This window comes from Tachypleus tridentatus, chromosome 1, assembly GCF_004210375.1.
Source record: "Tachypleus tridentatus isolate NWPU-2018 chromosome 1, ASM421037v1, whole genome shotgun sequence".
Classification (NCBI taxonomy): domain Eukaryota; kingdom Metazoa; phylum Arthropoda; class Merostomata; order Xiphosura; family Limulidae; genus Tachypleus; species Tachypleus tridentatus.
The window spans coordinates 68710823-68732327 of NC_134825.1; the positions used below are offsets into that span (position 1 = coordinate 68710823).

Here is a 21505-nt window from a genome sequence, read left to right on the forward strand (position 1 = left end):
GCTTAGATGAATAAAGAGTATGAACCCCAAGGATTGAGAAATAGCTATATTGGCTGAAGATGGTAAGCATAATTTGAAGTAAAGCTTTCTTCTGAAAAGGATGTAAAGAACCATTCATGCTGATATGTTCCTTATTAAACTAAACATCACATAACACTCATATGCATCAAATACAAATTTGTGGCTATATTGTGATGTGAATACCATAATATTCAGACACCATCAGTTACAAATTAAGAGTTAATACCACTTTGTTCAGACCTTATACAAGACACAATGGTTCTAAATAAACATGTTTATTCTTTCAGAAGGCATAATTTTACAAACTATCAGTTTCCTCCTCTCAGGACAGTGGATCTCACAAATAGAACTTTTCTCACTGTATCTTCAAAGAACTTTCATTTGGGGTTTTAATGCCAAATCTTCTAACATGTTCCAGACTAAATAATGAACAGCTTTTCAAGAAAGGACAATTGGGAAGAAACCTCATCCAGACAAATTTGGTATACACAATTATCACATCAACACCACCAAAAACAAACAAATAAAAAAAAATTTATTGTGGCTATCATTATGATAGTTACTGTCAAAAAGAAAAGCAATATATTTGTTAGCTATCACTCACACACATCACTTTGGAAGAAACTGAGAAATATGATTTAATTATACTTCCTCAAAGCCAACCTTGATATATCTTTGTTACCTAGGAATTTGCCATCTGCAACAATACCATAAAAGTTGGTTCTGTTAAACACAAAGACAGATTAACTGCTACAGGACAAAGGTATTGTAACACTAATCTTCTAAATCAAGAAATATTAAAATGGCAAACATATTTTAAAGTTATATTGTTACACATCATTAAAAGCCTACTAATGATATTTTTACTTATAAATAAAGATTGGTTAAAAAAAGAAAACTGGACATGCTATACCTAAGATGTCTAACTGCTTAAATATGAAATTAGACATGCTGGTTGCAATATTTTTTGTCAGAAATGTTCATTTAACCAAAATGATATATTTTCAGCTTGATATTTAAGAAACATCTATATATAAGTGTTAACTTTCAACCAAAAATAGTGATATCTAAAGTGTTTACATTTTTACAGAACTTTGTCATGTATAATCTAGAAAGGATAAAAAAAAAATCCTATTCATAATATTTTACCTTACAACAAACTACACTTAATATTTTTCTTCTATATAAAAACCTTTATTGCAATTTTCATAAAGTAATTTCACACAAAAACATTTACATTTTAAGTAAAACAGTTTTATGAACATCACAGGAAGCATATTTAGTTTTAACTTCAATAAATGACTGAAACTTGCATGTAATACTTTAATTATATACAGTGTTATTAACAAATAAAATTTCTCTACAGTAATCCCTATAAATGTTAAAGCAGTAGTCTAAAAAAGTAAAACGTTTTAATATTCTCACTCTATAGTAAAGCTAATCAAGTGATTGATGAAAACAAAGAGTATGGTAAATATCAAAACATGACATTAAAACAAATCACAAGAAAAAAGTTGTATCAAAATTATATTTTTGCAAATGACATTTTACATTTTTCATCAAAACTTTAAAATGACCCAATGTCAAAATGCTAACCAAGGAACAGTAACATCATTATTACATAAGCAAGTTACACATTAACCAACTTCACCTAAAGAGCAACTTCTATTCACCTTCTTATGACACTTTACATTAACCACATCTATGCAAATTGCTTGCTTTAAGGTTGTGGCATCATCTTGTGTCATAAGACTGTATACTATGAATACAAACACTATAATGTTTTAAATTCACTTGGTACTAAGATCAAATGCAAAATATTTGAAAAAATGATATAACAGGAGTTTATTTTTAATATGTTGAAAGTTTTTTTGTTTTATTAATACAAACACTAAAGTTCATCATGCCTTTTTTCTGATTCTTGTAGAAATGAATCAGCTCTTCTTAAGGCTTCTTTCAAAAAGCTGTGATATTCTTTTTCCACAGGGTCATGAAATCTGTATAGAAAAAAAGTTATAATATGATTGTCAAAAAAAATGACATTTTGTTGTTTTCATACAAATTTTTCAATTACAAACCATTCATTATTTATTCACCTATATAATCAACCAGAAAATAAATTAATATATATCTTTACTGATCAGACCATTAAATCTTTCACATCTGGATGGCTGGTTGGTTAATTTGGAGTTTTATGGCACAAAGAAGCTGGGCTATCTGCACCAAACATCCAGTAAAAAGTTAAAATTAAAGTAAATTTAGTAAAATTCATAAATGGAAATTAAGGTAAAACAAAACAAGGTTTAACAAAACGTAAACAGCGTAAAACCAATGTTAACATCTTGTCTACGGCAGTAAGAGAAAACTACAGTAATACAAGTTGTAAAGGACTTTCTGTAGCATAATTGTAATTATCATAATTTGCCAGGAAGATTAACAGGTAAGTACACTGTTAGTCACCTGAAGTTGGCCTTTCCAGTCTTGGTTCAGAGTTATTTGATGTTACGGCCATTTTCTAATTTCAAATTGAACTAGATGTACTGTGATTCTTAAGAGAGATTCACATTAAAAAAGATTTAATGTGTAAATTAAAAAACTTAATTGGCATTAAAAAGATCAATGGTCTTTAAAAAACTAAAAAAACATTTCCAAGATAGACAGTGTCACCATCACCAGTAACAATGTCTAACGTTATGGACAAACCTTGGGACAGAACATGTTTAAAATGGTGTCGTTGTTGAGAGTCATAACAACAGCAAAAAAGTAAACTATGGCTTATTGTGACCTGAGTGTTACACAGACTACACATTGGTGCATCAGTTCCAAATAAAAGAAAATGATGAGTTAAAAAACTGTGACCAATGCATAGTCTAGTTAGAACAACTTCCTCTTTCTGATCCTTACAGAAGCAAGATGGCCAAAGTCCAATAGAGGGTTTTATCTGGGAAAGCTTGTTTTCGCATTGCTCACTCCTAATCGACTGCCAGCTGACATGGAGCTGAGCCTTGAATACAGGACCACAGTCCATGTAAGGAACAGGCACAGCAGTAATAGTGCCAGAGCAGATAGATTTAGCTGTGTATAAGCTCTGGACTGGGTAAGTGCAGGAACCCCATTACAAAGCTGAAATCCCAGATGATGAATGGGTCCAGCATCTTCAGGCAGAGCCACAGACCAGTGACCCATAGTCTAGTTTTGATCAAAGAACAGCACAATATATTGATCTGCTCCCCATGTGGTGGAAGAGTGGACATGGAGGATGTTCAGTGCTCTTGTACATTTGACTCATAGCTACTTGATGTGTGGTATAAAGGTCAGCTGAAGGTCATAGATAAGTCCCAAGAACTTTGTTTCAGGGACCACAGGTAGCACAACCTCACCAATACGGAGTTCAGGATCAGGGTGAATACCCTGTTGGTTGAAAAGTGTATGCAAACAGTTTTAGAGAGAAAAAGTTAAAGCCTTTTGCTGTGGTCCACTTCAGTAAACGATTGAGGGCAGTCTGTAGCTGCTGCTCAGTATATCTCATGTTCAACAACTGACATGAGATGTGAAAGTCATCAGCATAGAGCTCATTTGCAACAGTAAGAGGGAGTTGTTCAGTAATGGCATTAATATTTATACTGAAAAGTGTGACACTCAAGACACAGTCTTGAGGGCTCCAAGTTCCTGTATAAAAGAACAGGAAAGTGTTGAGCCCACACGAACTTGGAATCTCCTGTCCATTAAAATATTTTTAATAAAAATAAGCAAATGGTTACATAACCCATATAAATGGAGGTCTCAAAAAATGCCATATGCCATGTTGTATCATAAGCTTTTTCAATGTCAAATAATATTGATACAAGATGTTGTCCTTTGAGAAAGGATTCTCTGACTGACATTTCAAGTCGAATCAGGTGGTCCATGGTGGAGTGCTGTCGTCGGAACCCACATGAGGTGGGCGCATCTAGATGGATGTAATTTCCCATGAAAATTGAAATTGTACCACTAAATAAATTTGACAATAAAATTCTAGTTGTTTCTCTATAAAATGAGAAAAAAAACTACAACCACAGAATTAAAATTTATTCTATAAAAACATATTTATTTTATATATAAAAATAAAAGGAACTTGCAAATTTTTGGTTTGAAGTTGATTTTAGTATACTCTCAATAAAATCATCAGTGACTGAGAATTTCTTGAATTTTTTCAGAGCATAATATGGCACTCATAGCCCTCTAAAGAGAAAGTCATGATATTTTTGAACAAAATATCCTTAACCAATTCTTGTAACTAGAAATAAAAGTGAAGTTTTTATCAATACTTAGCCAATCACCATTTCTAAACCTTGATTATCACTGTGTGGTGTTATTACCTATATCTCACTGTTAGGAACACATGACTGTTTCAACTTAAGTACAACACAGGTGTTAAATTTAGTTATTTTTGGAAGAGAGTTTATCACAGGTTTGTTTACATATCTGTTTACAAATTATACATACATGTGACTGTTTCAATTTAAATATAACATAGGTAATACATTTAGTTATTTTTAGAAACAATAGTTTATTAAAGGCTTGTTTACCCAACTGTTTAGAAATTATATGTTGTAAATTGGCTATTGTTGTATAATTTTCATCCGTTATAAGAACCTTCTAAATTTTTCAAATGGTTTTAATTAAGTAGCATTGCATCATAATATCTTGTAGTGTGTCGAAAATTCTATGCCTCTGTTGAGCTATAAATATGCTAAAAATGTAGTTTAAGTTACTTAGATCTGGATAGATAGTTTGTTAGATCTACACCACATGACTGTGACTATAGCCATAAAGATTGTATTGTGGTGCTTTTTGAAGTGAACTCATCAAAGATTGTATTGTATTATCATAGGAGGGAAGAATAAGTTGTCTTTTCAAATTGTGCTCTCAAGTAATTAAATCAGCCAGTGTGGACTTTGACAAAAAAAAATAAAAAAATCAAGGCTTTGGATACAACTGTGGTAGCTAACAGCATAAGTAGTAAATTTCAAAGTGAAATCACTATTGATTGTGTTGTAATATACAGAACAGAGTAGAATAATTCATTTTGTCAAACTGTGTTCTAAAGCAATTGAATCAGCTTGTATGGACTTTGATGAAAAAGAGGAGTATTCAAAGTTCTGGATACAAATGTGATAACCAAAAGTATGACAAACATTTATATATATACATTTGACTTGTTTTTATATACTATTTTAACACAAGTGGACTGTGTGTTGCTTATTTATTGTTGACATTTGTTGTCAACAAGTCACAGACACTTACTGTAAAAAATCTTACCCATACACAAACATTTGAGACTCAGCTTTGAAAAGTCAGAAGTTAGCAACCTAAGCATGTTATGAAAGCTCTTTTTCCTTTCTTTTCAATTGTAAAAACCAAGCAAAAAGGCTTCCAGTTCAGTAGAGATTAGCATAGAGAACAGAACCTGGTGATAAAAGTTAAGATTGGTGACATTTTGCTATAAAAAACAGTGTTTGTAACAGCTTCCACTAGAATTACAGTCCTAATTTTCTTTATAGCTTCAAAGAGCATGCTTTATTGTTTCATAATGCAATTGAATTGCAATGTTAAAGTATTGTAAGAAAATAAATTATTTTTTGTTGAGAAAGGTGATGTAGGCTTAGTTAAATCATTTTGTACTTGATCCTATTAAGTTTTGTTGACAAGGTTCTTATTTTAGGCATCACTTGCATTATGTAATATCAGCCTAAGTAACTGTTTGAATAAGGAAACAAATTAACCAAAAATAAATGAAAATGCTCTGCCCACCAAGGGTATTGAAATCCAATTTCTAGCATTGTAAGTCTGGAGACAGACTGGAGGGGGCGTATTAAATGGTGATTATAAAGAAAGTCTTAGTTCAGCATGTCATATTTCACAAAGAGTATGGCTTAGGAAGGTGAAATTTCACAAGAATGTTAAGGATATCATGCAGATGCAAATATCACAATTGTTACATGTTGCCATCAGGAGTGCCACATTGGTTTCTTTCACATATTTCCCATGAGTGTAAATGGGCCTGACAAACATGTAGAGAGGTGAATGAATAAAATGTTATTGTACCAAAATATGCAATGTTGAGGCAGTTCACAGAGAATGCTGTAGTGTGTAACTTCCATATCTCGACATCACTGATCATATTGGGCCTTGTTCCAGTGTTGCTGTGTGCAAGTTCATAAAAACATGTGAAGAGTCAGGTTGCACATGTGCTAAGCCATGCACAGACAGACAACTGACCCATACAGAAATAATCATAAATGTCAACCATATCAGACAAGAACAACACTAAAAGAGCTTGAATCCAGCAGCATGTTATAACAGCCAGTGTTTGAATTTTCTAATTTCAATTGTTTGCAAAGCTCCTCAATGAATTTTGCAGATGTTTTCTTACAATCAATACCACATTCCAGCACTGAAGGAAACAGATTTAACAAGAAGTGTTAATTTTCCACCATTGTTTTTGAAAAGACTGAAAGTTGATGACCAGTGGTCTGCAAATATATCTTAAGGACTGACAAAGCACACTTAATCCTTTCTAGAAATGTCATTAGCACAACTACATTATCTGGTCAGAAATTAATCCACATGTAACTTGATGAAACAAGTTTGGAAGAAGCACTTTCAGAACAGAATCATTTCATGTCATTTTCCTTGTGAATAGTCACCATATTCATCAGACAGGACACCAGTCAATTTCTAGTTATGAGGTACCTGAAGTTACAACAATACCGTGAGAAGTATCACCTGATTCCATGCCTTAAGAATGCATTTGTCCAGGTAGTGGCCAGCAAAACAGATGAAATGGTTGTTGTTGGCGAGATGTCCATTGTCACATGGACGCAATGCAATTTGGGCACTAAAGGAGAACATTTTGAATGCTACAGTGACTGATTAGACATGTGATGAAAGTGGCAACATGTGGAATTTGCACCCACATGATACTTTCAAGTTGTGAAACTGTGTAAGATATAATGTGCTGAGTTGCAAAACGTTTTTCATAATTACCTTATAAACTGCATATTAGTGTTGTAATGACAGATGACATACTATTATTTTTTAAATGATGTCATTTGTATACACTTAATACAATATTTTGTAAATCCTTATTCTTCTTACAGATCAATTGATTTAAAGCTCTTGAGACAGTTCCAAGAATAGAAGTTGAAAACTTGGCTCAATATATGTTGCAAATGGAGATAAGAGCCTGGTTCTTATTATTTTTTGTTACTTTAAACCTTACTTTTCCATTTCTTGCTATTATGTTTTTCTTCCATTTGCATGTACAGCTTTTATAATAATTGATAAGGAATTAGTGATCCTGATTACAAGGGAGCTTTGAGGAAACTGTCCAACTTATTCTTATGTAACCAATCAGGAAATTCCAAATTTCCAACATATCATTGTGTAAGATCAATTTCCACAACTTTCTGATATCATCAAAATACTTCCAAAGTTTAATGATCACATTCATTTTCCAATGTTATAATGATAAATTGAGATTATATCTAACTCTAGTATTTTCTAGTTTCATGACAAACAAACTTGGAAACTTATTAGTTAGTAAACTAACATTATCAGCATTCTGGACTACACCATGAAAAATCTGTTTAGGAATTTTACAGCATATGTTTAATAATGATACTTACCCTTTCAAGATTGAGAAATCAATAATTTGATCACCAAAATCAAGAAGTGTGTTAGCATTAATATGATGAACAACTGTTCCATTTGGGAAGACAACCAAAGATTCCACTGGGAAATTATAATCTTTAAGAACAGATTCAGCAAGATGGGATTCCAGGTCAGGTGGATTTCTGGATTTCAAGATCTGAGTTGCAAAGAAATATCTATTTTATGATGCTAGTACAATTAGTTAAAGAATAAATGAAAACATTTAGAGTGTACATTGTTTCCTTCCAATAAGTAGAAAATTGTATCAATTGGTACAGAAATGATTTGATGTATAAGTGCAATAAATATAAAAATATTACTACAATGAACTCACTCTAAATGATAAAAAGAATCTCTTGTTACATATGTACTACAACAGCATGCAGAAATGAAATATAACCTGTTAAGGTAGCAAATCCTTTAAAAAATGTTAAAGACTAGAAGTACACTTAATCATATCATAAAAAAGGAAAAAACTACACTATTTTAGTTTAAGTATCATTTTGACTAAGTAGCCAATTGGTTCATTTCAAATTTCAATTTCTTGATGGTAAGAAGATACTAAAAATTAGCCTCTCTGATGAAAAAAATGTCTATAGTTACAACTTGATCATGCATTGTTAATGCATGACATTATGCTTAAACTGCCCTTGATCCTTCAGTTCAAATGATCTTTGATGCACTCACAAAAATAATGAGTGGTATACCTTGTCATTTTTTCCCTCCTTCATATTATCACATCAATTACAAGCTTTATTGGGTTTTCAAATTAAAAAAAAATTAGTTGTATTATTAAGAAATATGTTCACAGGTTCACTTAACCTGTATTTATAAATCACTGCAGTGTCTTTATCAGTGAAACAGTATTTAAAATAGATGAAAGGTAATGAACTTTTTTCTTCACTTGTATTAGGCCAGTATAGAATTTAGGATTTATTGTCAAATTAATATGTTTCATAATATTCTAGTCTAACAAGGATCATGACAAACCTTACACAACATACAAATCTCATATCTAATTAATATTAATAGCATTTTGTAATTCAGCTAGCCTATTAAGTCCTAAATATTTAACAAAAAAAACTTTGTCAGCAGCAGTATACAACAGACAGAAATTGCAGTTAAAATATTATTATGAAATCTTCTCTTTTTTTACTGGAACCTTGTATTTTGCCACCTAAGAATGAGATAATTAATGTGATTTCTAGTCACATTGTGATATTCTACAATTTGAATAAACTGAAAACTTACTTCTAAATCTGACACCAATGCCCAAGTGCTAACAAAATAATTTTGAAGAAGTTGAAGATTGGGCGGACTTGCAAGAGCTCCATCTCGCAAAGTCCGCCCAGATCCTCAGCAGGATTGGTCATCTAAAGCTCCCCAAAGTAACACAGCATGAACAAGTTTGTTGTAAGTTTGTGCTCGACTAAAAGCATCTGTGAAATTATAGTATGTGACCTAAAAGAAAAGAAATAATATCTACTTTTGAATCAATTAAAGTTCACAATACTAACTAAATACACACAAAACCATACATAGGAAATGCATATTTGAATTTTGATCTTGTTGTAACAAGCATCAACATACATTTGTAATACATTGTCTTATGGTAACAGTTTCTGATATAAATAATATACACATTTACAAGAACAAACTACTTATTCCTTAACATTCTTGGAATAAAAGTACAAGAAAGATATACATCACTTTATAGATCAGAATAAATTAATATGTTCTTCACCCATTCATCATTAAGTTCAGAACATTTCTACCTTTCTTTTTCATCTTACAAATATATATATATGTAATACTCACACTGATGCATGTTCATGGGTACATACAATCATTAAAACAATATGAACTTCACAATAACTATATATTTATACATGTGTAGATTTTTTTCTAAGTTCTCCGATTTAAATCAACTATTTTTATTCTTAAACAAGCTTTAAAATTTTAAATTTATTAAAGGAATTTCAACAACTCTGATGAAACTATGGACAATGAAGAAGTAGTCATGTTGAAGTGCAAAGGGAAAGCAAAAAAGTTTTACAAAGAAAAAATGCTATAAATCAGTAACACTTTTCTTGTGGAATGGATCATCAGTGTAAAGATGTTCCAGAGATGCTTTAAATCTTCAATAAAACTAATATAATAATGTTAAAATAGGACATTGTAATTTCTCAAGTATAAATAAAATGCTCCACAGCAACAATCACTCAAAATCATTTCAATGCATTTATGGCACTGGTTGATAGAGATGAAACATTTTTTTCAAATGAACAACTGGAACTTGTTTAACTTTATGAGTTTACACAGCCAATTCATAATACCTCTATGATCTGTGAACATCTTTTCTTATTTAATAAATTTTACTGTTATGTTTCTTTTTTTCTTTTAATGCCAATTTTGTCATCAAATGTCAGAGAGCTAATAGAAAACACAATGTCTTCAACTCAAAGAAACAGTAGAGTAAAACAAAATTTCAAGAGAACTGTTAGGTACATTCAGGAGGAAGTCAAGCAATAATAGGAGAAGATCAATTCAGATAATGTGTAATTGTATGACAAATTAGGGCAAACAATTCCTCACTTGTGTGTCCCCAACCTCAAGCTTGTAATTGTGCTGATAGCAGGTTGTGGAATATCTGAAGTGGTAATATTAACTTTTTATTCATAATAAAATGATAAAAATATGAAACTTATTCAAATACAAGAAAAGAACAACTGAGGTTAGTTATCACTGAGTTTTTAAAAAATAAAACGTTATGGAAAGATAGAAGTGGTCTTTCTAGTTCATAAAAAATTAAAAAGAAAAATGTATGACAAGAGCACAATAAAAATGTCTTGACTAAAGCACTGATTAATGAGAAGAGACAGTTCAGTTGAATCAATAGCTATCAGAAGAGTCAGGAGAGTTTGTTACACTCCTATCAGTGGAGGGTTGTTACACAATGATTATGCATGCAAGATACAGATGAATCATAATAATCATGGATAGTGTTTGAGTGTAAGACTTGTGATAAAAATTGTTGTATATAGGGAGCAGCACTGAATGAGAATAGCTAATGTTTTCATTATCACTGGATAATGGGTAATAAGATTATTAAAACATATCACAAATTAAATTAGAAATAATTAACTAACCACTTATTAGATTTATATTGTATGTAGTTTAAAATAAGAAATACATCAGAATAATATTCAATAAATAAGGACTTGAATCATCAGAATATTCTACCATTGCCTAACATACTCATATGAAATGTAAAGCTATTCTTTGGGAAGTGCATTGTTTAGAGGCAAGACTTCTCAAAGTTGAGCAGAAATGAAAATCAGAAGATATTTTTATTTTGCCATGCGGGTTACCCTAAATAAACATCACAAAATGAAAAATAACAATTTTAAAATATTTTTGATTTAAAGATTGTTGAAATACAGTAAAGATTGTGGTATGATAACAGTCTGCATTTCCTGCTTCTTATTACAATAGTTTTTTAGATTTTGTTAGTTATCCTCATAATGTGCAGATGTCACATAACATCTGGCAAAGAAAAAAAATCAGACTATCCTGCTTTCATTCCAGTTGCTTATGTTCTTTGTCGTCATCTTCAGATAACACCTAACATGCCTGCACATGATAAATTACGTGATGGCTCATGGTTACAACCCCTTTTATGCTTGAATAGAAACAATTAGTCATTTGGATAACACTAGGGTAGAAAAGTCTGACATTTCCACATTATTTAGACAATATAGGTTTATTCAGTTTTATATAAAATCTTGGCCAATAAAGTTTGAAGAACAAGCTAAACATAACTGTCCAGCACCCTAAGCAAATATACACAATATTTTTGTGTTATCAAATAAATATTGTTCATTGTTTTACAGTGTCCAGTCTTTACTTTTTCTCATAAACTCAGCTTTGCAAAACATACAGAAATTCTCTATAATAAATATCTTGTCAAATCTCCTGTTACTCAGCAGACCTATCTTGTCATTCTAAGTAAAATCAGTTTTACCCAAGTAAACATATAAAACTGACTTAAAAATCTGTGGCTCAAAAAAAAATCTGGCACAACTGACTAAAGAAATACAAAAAGCCAGAAGAAACCTCACCCATAAGTATATACTGTTGTATTTAACATTCATCAGTATACCAAAATAGTAGTATCTTTAAATTGTACAGACAATTATATTAATGACTGAACAGAAAACATCAAAAAGCTAATAACTTAATTATTTTGATTACATTAAGAGCAATTCAATAAAAGTGGATTATTTAGCTTCTATTAAAGTATTAATTTGAATGATATTCTAGTTGTTAATGATATTACACGTAATTATACAAACCTGTTTAAATGGATACATTAGTCTCTCTAAAAGCTTATAGGCTTCCTTATATGGTATCTCCTGTGTCCACTGTAACACCTCATTAACTTCTTTATCATGATGTGCATCTTGACTAGTCTGAATATTCTGTCTTTCTTTGCTGAATGAGGAATCAATATATTCTAATGACATTTGAGGAATATACCCAATATCAACTTCCATGTCCTCAGTCTCACTAGGTCCATTCAACCATTCCATGTCTATTTAAAACATAACAAGTACATGAAAATAATACAACTCAATAAATACCAAATCAATACAATTGCAAAAACGTGGCTTAATCACTATCATTAAAGAAACTCTAAAGTCAATATGTAAAAGAAACTTTATACAGGAATGAATACATGCAGAAATTTAAAAATTTTATCAGTTACTCTATAGACTAGCACTAGCAATTTATTGTTGTGTTTCAGTCTGTTTTACATAAATATCTTAAGATCTACCATATTCTATAATGGGATTCAATAATGAATTGCACTTAACTTCAATATTGTAAAAATTTTAGATTAAACTAACTGCTCTCTACAAGAAAGGAATCATAACTGCTTGTATTAAAACTTCTCAAGGTTTAAGTATCAAATTTACTCCTAAGACCAATAATATGCGAGAAATCAGCATTTTAAAAATAAGTCAATCTGTTGAATAAAGCAAAATAAACTTACCAACATTAAGTTTCCTGTCTGTTGGAACTTCCATTTTAAAATGTTTAATAACATTGCCACTTCTACTAATAATTAATTGCCCTCTAAACTGTGCTGGAGTAAACCAAAATGGATATTTTGGTGGTTCATTCAACTGAAATTCTGCATGAAGCCTATATTTTGAAAAATAATTGTTAGAAAACAAAACCACAATTCAACAGCAAGGTTTCACAGAATTTATTGTACTACATATGTAAGATAAAAATAATTAACAAAACGTACAAATGGATGCTCACAATGCATTAAATAGTCAATATGAAGCTCGAGTACTTACTAAAAAGATCTAAATGTTCATACTTTATATTCAAATATTCATATTTGAATAACAAATTCTTGCATGCCTATATGCTTGTTCTTTGAAAGCAGTTACGAAGCATAAAAAACTTATAACATTACATTTTGAAATTTCACTAGTACAGAATCTAAGACCAAAACACTGATATTAAATAAAACTAGAAAATGATAAAATAACTGCCTTGACCATGACTCTTTTTAAATGCATTTTTAACACTCAAATGTCAAAATCAACAAACTTTTATACATCCTTCAAGAATATGATCAAATTAGAAGTACACTTTTCACTGGAGTTTAAGCAATGGAAACGATTGAACATATCTTTTAAAGCAACTACAATGCGAGTCAGAATCAACAGAGAATTCTCAGTACTGCACACTAATTAAAAATAGTTATGAAATGTATTCTACACTCAACATTGTATTTGTTTACCCTCATTTTTGCACTTTATGAAATTTAAACATGTGCACTATATAAACATACCATCACACAGACAGCATCACAAACCACAGATCCCAGACTCCACTTCCATTCTCTACAAATGATACAATGACATGAAACTTGAGGAGAAAGAGTCCTTTACAAGAACAGCATTTTATAAACTTCTGACCAACTGTACATACACCAGCAGAGCAGTTCCCTCAGCAACCTGATAAAGGTCTCGGCATAAAGACTAAAGCACTGACTATTCCTATGCTTCAAACAAGGTTATTCTTTTGAAGTACCCTGTTGGTACTGCAGAGTCCAAGGACTATTTTTCATTAATTTTATATTCCTAACAAAAGTCCATGTAGAAGAAATTCTTCTTGTTGGGTAGTACATGATTTTGAAGATAAATGGCACCACATCTAAATCAAACTACCAGTGTTGTATTCCACAAAATGGGAAATACAATTTCTGCACACAGCATCACGAAAAAGAGATACAAACATTGTAGTGCAGAATGAAATAATAATTGAAAAGATCTCAACTTTACTGATGGTGAATAAAATGTAACATTAAAGAAATTTTAGCCCACTTCCTTGGCATGCATTATGAAGCAATTTTTCTCAACCTCTGTGTTAAAATTTTGCACTTATACACATTGGTGCATTAATGTGAACACTGACAGAAAGAAATTGTACAAAAATTCTCAGATTTGTAGTTTGGTTACAAATCTCTTACATTTCCAATGAAATTCTGTTGCCCATTTTCATACAATCTCCTTCAAGTCATTCCTCTATCCAATAGTGTTTAAACTTCATGTTTAGCTATTTTTAAAGTTATTCATTATCAACAATTGTTTAGACAATATGATGAGAACTAAGGGATATAATAATGAAATTACAAACAGAAGAATCATCACATGTGGAAGAAATGGCAAATACATTCTCAAGGGATGACAGTTTCCTAGCATACATAAAACTTAAATTTTGAGATAAGCAGAAAAATGTTAAAATAGTCACTAAGTTGTTTACAAACAAGACTTCTTAGAGCTGCTTACAAATTACATTTTTTTCACTTTAATTTGTAATTTACACAATATAAATGTTATAAAATGTAAGAGATTCTTGAGTTAAACATTGTTAAAATAGGGTTAGAAATGTTACTTTTAATTAGATTTTGAAGCTTGATATGTAAAGGTGTACTCAAAACTTGAAAATTATTTGCTATTCATGACAGAGTCAAGTATTAAAACAATTCACAACATTCATAAGAAAGTCACAGACCAATAAGAAAACAAAATTTTTAATAATCTTTCATAAGGCTTTTGAAATGAAAAAAAAATGAAAGAAGTGTGGAAAAACGTTTATTGAAAATATATCACTTTTCTTATGACATTTTATAAGCTACAAAGTGCTAAGGGTTCTATTAATAAATACAACTATTCTGGTAAGTCATTATGGGTGTATTTCACTTGCAGGGCACTGAACCTGAATATGATATGGTGTAATTTCAGATTACAAAATACAGTTTATTTATAATTAGTGTCTCTGTTTGTCAAGCAAAAGTGTTAAAGAAGAAATTTTAGAAAAAACTGGTTTTATTTTTCATTTTATTTCAATATTTGTTTTTGCATTTAAAGCAAAGCTAAATGAGAGCCATTTGCACTAGCCTTCCCTAATTTAGCTGTGTAAGACTAGAGGAAAGGCAGCTTGTTATCACCAACTACCACCAACTCTTAGGCTACTCTTTTACCAATAAACAGTGGGACTGACCATAACATTATAATGCCCCTGCAGCTGAAAGGACAAGCATGTTTGGTGTGACATGGATTCGAACCCAAAACCCTCAGATTATGAGTCAAGAGCCTCAGCCACCTGACCATGCCAGGCCTAGAAAAACTGGTAATGCAGTAAACTTACCATTTTACAAACTTTGAAGTATCTGGTTTACTAAAATATGGGCTTACTACATTTGGATTGTCTAAGTGTGAAGGCTGTTCAAAAGAGTTTCATGTGGCAAATCGAAGATATTTTAAAGAAGAACCACTTAAGAATCTGATATTCATTGTGAATGCACCTTTATATTGTACATCATGCTTTTTTATATTTATTAATAAGCAGTTTACAATCTTGTTTATTATAAATAATTATTCAGCAATCATTTTCTTTTGGTACACAGAAAATCTTTAAATAAAGCTTTTCTCTCTTAAACTCTATATTACAACATAGAGAATTAAAATGAAGATCAGGAAATAGTTTTTAAAAACCTCATATTCAAAACCCACCTCACCTGAAAAGGATATCTATGTATTCTTCATTCATTGCTCGAACAACTGCAGTCATTCCTTGAGGTGCAAAACGGGAGTGAAGGAATACATTTTTGTGAAACATTCCAAGCATTGCATGTAACAATTTTAGATGAGGTTTGACTTTTGGAGGAAGCATTCTTGAACTGGACAGCTGACCAGAATAAGTATCTAGCTCTGATGGTATTATCCACCAAGATTTTCCAAGGTATAGATCAGATGGAGGAAGAAATATATAAAAATTAGAAACGGCAAATTCCTGCCAAAGATGGTGAGGCTTCTTCCACTGCAGAAGACCTTCCAACACCCTTGAATGATTCTTAACAAAAATGTAGCCTAATTTAGCAAAATTATGAAATGTACATATGTAAAAGAAATAAATATGTATAAATAGTTTCCTGTTTTTCTGCAAAACAATTTCCTTGATTCATTGCTGTGAAAATACATATTTTGATAGTTAATGTATGTGCACAGAAGATTAATAAATAAATATATTTGTAGTTTGTAATGCATTACATGCAGTCGTATACAAACAATACAGATTTCATGTGTAAGAATTAGAAATCTTCATAAACATCTTGTAAATGTTTAAATTAATTAAAACATGAAAATAATTACTGCTTTGAATGTTTTTTTCCTCAGGTGACCTCAACTACTTTGTTGTTACATATATCTATCTATTCACAGTAATATAATGCACGGTCTGTAAAGTTTCACTGAACTTGGCCAAAGAGCTGTTACAAATTGTTTAACAACCCCAGTTACCAGTGTATGAGTTACTTTAGCTTGAGGAAAGTTAGAACTGCCACTGTGAATTAAAATATCAATAAATGTAAAAAGGCAGAATAAAAGTGAATCTAAGAATCAACATTTTACCCTATTTCTGCAATCTACTGATTTTTCGATTTTTCTCCTTATATATAGCACTCTCCTTTTGTGCATTGTTTGTATTTTTAAATCTTTAACAGCTACATTCCTTTTAGATATAAAGACTGGCCATGTTATTAGAATCTCCAATCAAACATAGTGTAAAGGATTACATTTTTTTATATAAACAACAGAATAATCATATAACATTTAATTGCTTAAATCCTAACATTGTAGAAATGTATTTATATTACATTACTCTATAAGGCATGAACAATTATTTTTCTGACATTCTAAATGGTACTAAAGTTTCACAGATCTGCTTTTCAAGGACATCTACCATTAAAGTATATCAATAAAAATAATCAAATGAGAATACATTTGTCTTTATAAAAAAACTGTGGCTACCAATAATAGGATGATTGAAGAGAAATGGACAGACTTTGTAAGTGTAACAGATGGCTCAGTATATCAACTGACCAATTATTTTTTATTTTGGTCAGGATAAAGCCACCTCCAAACATACCCTCCAAAATCAGTCCAAACACTGCTCATTTATCTCAGATACATCCAATAAGATGAAGTTACAGCCTTTCTTAGAGCATAAAGAATTGCATACAATGAACAACTGGATGAATGTGGCATTGATTGATGAGTTTCACCCACTTCTTTACTGACAATAGAGTAAAATTATTTTTAAAAAAATGCAACATTAAACAGTTTTTGTTGTGGTGAACAATGCATGCAACTTGAGGTGGTATAATGGGGTGGATAATGATAACAACAATATAATATTGAATGTAACCCACATTACTCAAACATTTTAATTCTAGTTCTTTTAACCTTTTCACATTTCCCACTGTCTACACAATCAACTGTACCATTCATAACCTTGAAACAGCTTCAATGATTGGTTTTCTGATTTTTCTGCACATAAACATAAGCACACAAGAGACATTCATGTATTTGAAAACTCTTTCATAGTGAATTTAAATGATGTAAAAATAGATAAATAAATGGAATAAATCAAACTGCAATACAATACTGTGATGACAGGTAAATCCATGGAAGGCAATTGAATGGGATTCTGTAAATTCTTATCCATGGAGCAATTGCTTGGCCTATTAAAATTTCCATAACAATTTGTCTCTGAGTTTGAAGGATGAAGGAATTTTCATCTGTAAAGCAACATTCTGAAACATGACAGATGCAAAATCTAGTCTTTGGGCCTAAATTACAGATGCATGTCTTCATGCAGTAATTAGGCTAAATATATCCCAGCTTACATGTGACTTTGATAAATTCTCATTTGACAGAAAAGTACAGACCTTCCAATAAACTGATGAGTGTGAACTTTTTATCTCTTAGCTGCAAATTTAGTACAAGTGAGCTGTATGACCCACATATGGATTATACTAGGCACTTCCATCACAATTCCATGAAACAAAAGTTTACATTTAATACATTGACAAAGAAGCTTTGCTTGCATATAAGATAATAAATGTAATTAAAGATATCTTCCCATTGATTTATCCTGGTACAAACTGATCAACATATTGTTTTTATTATATCAGACTTTTAATTAATTTGTGAAAACATACAGTACATTTTTCAGAAAGGTATGGTACACAAGTTTGTATCGCAATCAAGTGCAGACATTTTGTGTTAATTATTAAACTACTAATAAAGAAATACTCTGGTTATGTTTTAATCTTCAGTTTTAGAATTAGTTACCTACATTTACAAGCATTTTCACAAAGAAAATCTATGATTGAAAATACTAATACAAAACATCAAGAGTAAAAAAATATAACAAAAAAAAATTGATGTGAACTTCATAATTTTATATGTGAATCAGCCTCAATTTGGAGGAATAATTTATTAACAAGACAAAGCAGTATCTCAAGTAGATGTAGTGTTGTCACAACAACATTATGAGCACCTAATTATCTTGTTTTTTAATAACCAGCCATACACTAATAAATATAGTACACCATAACAGATGCTTATCTCTCTAGAATTCTATAGATTATCATGTTCATTGCTGAGGGTGCATATGTACATGTTATATGTAAAAAAATACAATTACACCAATATATACAATGTATACTCATATAAAAAAAATGCAAGTTCACTCACTGGATCCATATGGAAAACATCTTTGGTTAAGGATGTCAACACAAGTGGTTTAAAAAAACATTCAATAGTGACTTTTTCTTCATCTGGTTTTAAGCCTATATTTATTTCTTCTTGAACCTGCATGTATAAAAGCATATATTTTTCTGAAAATTATAAACACTTTAAGTAATTCTCCTAAACACCTGTCATTACGAAAATAGCATACAATAAATATTTTCACATTACTCCTTAAAAACAAAGCTTCATGAAAATAAAAGCAAAACAAAATGTAATAACTTCATTATACAAGTTCCAATCAATGTCTGAAAGACACAATCATTAACAAGGCATTATAAGCATTAAATATCTTGGCTTTTTACTGCAAATATAATTAATCTTAACACGCTCCTTTTGATTTAAAAAAAAACATTAGCATGTCACACATACACTCTTTTAAGAGTTTCTACTAACTTTTATGGTATTTCTTTTTGTAAGCTTTCAGTCTACTTATGAAGAAAAAACAGCCTCCCCTTCATTCTGTATTTAGTTCTTACAAAAATATTAGTACAAAAGAAATATACTTAAATATTTATTTCACCGAGTTTACAAACTGTCTAGGAATTTAATAACATAAAGGCTTCCCTTTTTTTATGGAGGAGGGGGGCAAATTCTGAAAACAACAGGGTGAAAGAATATACGATTATGACTTGGAAGAGACATGTTGTAGGTTCCAGTTAAGAGAAATTAATAACACTAATACCAGTTTCTGAAATGAGTTGTCACTTGCAGCAAAAGAGGCTAGATCAACACTCTACAAGAGTCTATAAAGGTGGAATTAATAAATTCTTGAGAAATAAAAGGTAAGCTAAGTTTTTACTTCTTCTCAAGAGTAGATTTGCAAGAAGTTCAAGAACATCTTTGTAGGGTTAACTGTCCCTTGCTGTCCATATGCTGCTGTGTCATGTGCAGCTGACACACAAAAATAAATAATGGAAAGATAATCTATAAAATAAAAGTCTGGATGAACATTTATAAGATCATTAACAATTTTGAAAATGATATAAAATGGAAAATGTCTCTTGTTATTCACATATAGCTCTCGTCTTTGAAATAAAACCTCATAACCTGACCAACACTGTATTACAAGGAAACACTTTAGCCTTCAAAATATATAACTTTTAAACTACAATGTTATATTTAGTTTCTCTGATAAAACCTCATTTGTGTGATGATATCAATAAACACAAATTTGTAACAGACTGACCAACAATGTATTACATGTAACACATTTCACCCTTTAAAATATATAATTTATACCTTATAATGTTATATTCAGTTTCTCTGAATTAAAAAGGCATTGTGGATAACAAGTGATATTCTTCTTACCTCATACTCAGTTTTTTTTTCTGAATTGGCATCCTCTGACGCTATAAGATGTCTATAATTTGTTTGGTCCAAAAATGGAAGAAACTCTTCGTAGCTTAACACTCCATCATTATTTTTGTCGATACCATTAAATACTTGTAACTGCCAATTATCATGTTCTTGATAAACATTACTTTCAATAACTATGTTTTTCTCTAACAGTTCATATAAGTAATGTCCCAAGTATGCCAGAAAAATAACTATCAATATTGCAATAAAAGTAGTTCGTTTACTCATAATCACAAGTTAATGTTTTATGTTATTCACAAAACAATGCATACTTTTTAAAATCGTACTGATTATTTCTACTATTCGAAAAATCAGTTGTCACTTCATTTTCACCAATATGAAAATTACAAATATTTAGGTAAACTACCAGTATAAGTAGTAATATCAAATAGCCAGATGACTACTGCCGCAAGCACTTGTTGCAAGTGATTTACCACAGAACTCGTTTTAATACTACCGTCGTAACAATACTAAAAGTCCTACAACTTTTAAACAAAATCAAGTTAATTTAGAAAAAAAAAGTTTTTCACTTATTTTGTCACTTCACTCTGAAACTGAGAACTTTAAAAATATTGTGACTGACAAATATGTTTCACCATCAAGAATATCAGTTAACGTATTTTCAGAATAATGATTAAATAAAAAAAAAACATTGATGCAAAACTAATGGTAATACCACCATGCCCTGATTCTCATTTCAATTATTTTTAAACACGAAAAAAATCGTTTTCCAGCTTATTTGCAAAACACTTTTCTACGTAAATGAATAAGCAGACTCATTAATACCACCATATCAAAAATTCTTTCTAAAGCTAATGTAATCTATAAAACAATTTTCTGTCAGTCTACCGCTGCAAGATATTTTCTATGTTTTCATTAAAATGTCAGTTACATGGCGCATCATGTTAAGATCAAGCAAATTATAGAGAATCAACTGTATTTTAGATGACTTCATGTAAATATGTTAATTTTCATGAATATTTAGAAGTGAGACATAAAGATATAAATACAAGTGGGAGCTAGCAATAAATGTCAAAATATTCCGTTTGTATTTGGCGACTAGTTGTTCATCAAGTATCAGTTAATCTTTTAAGTATTTGATTATAGTGAGGTATCTGGATGAATGTTAGTTGTCGCATTCACTCAGTTATTCAATAGATTAGCCACGAACTTTTATAAGTGAACCTGTATGACAATTTTTCCATTTGAACGTTACTTGATAAATTAAGTCTACAAAGCTATAACACGTG

General features: G+C 30.7%; 1 protein-coding gene across 1 annotated transcript; it reads right to left on the reverse strand.

Annotated features, from left to right (window-relative positions):
* Positions 1 to 280: 280 nt before the first annotated feature.
* On the reverse strand, positions 281 to 21068 carry LOC143251315 (selenoprotein N-like). The gene is made up of 8 exons (XM_076502733.1): positions 20208 to 21068; positions 18843 to 18959; positions 15821 to 16155; positions 12773 to 12924; positions 12072 to 12310; positions 8968 to 9177; positions 7692 to 7873; positions 281 to 2018 (listed from the first exon to the last, which is right to left on the reverse strand). The coding sequence occupies exons 1-8, from the start codon at positions 20481 to 20483 to the stop codon at positions 1913 to 1915; spliced, it is 1617 nt and encodes a 538-aa protein (XP_076358848.1). The 5' UTR covers positions 20484 to 21068; the 3' UTR covers positions 281 to 1912.
* Positions 21069 to 21505: the final 437 nt, after the last annotated feature.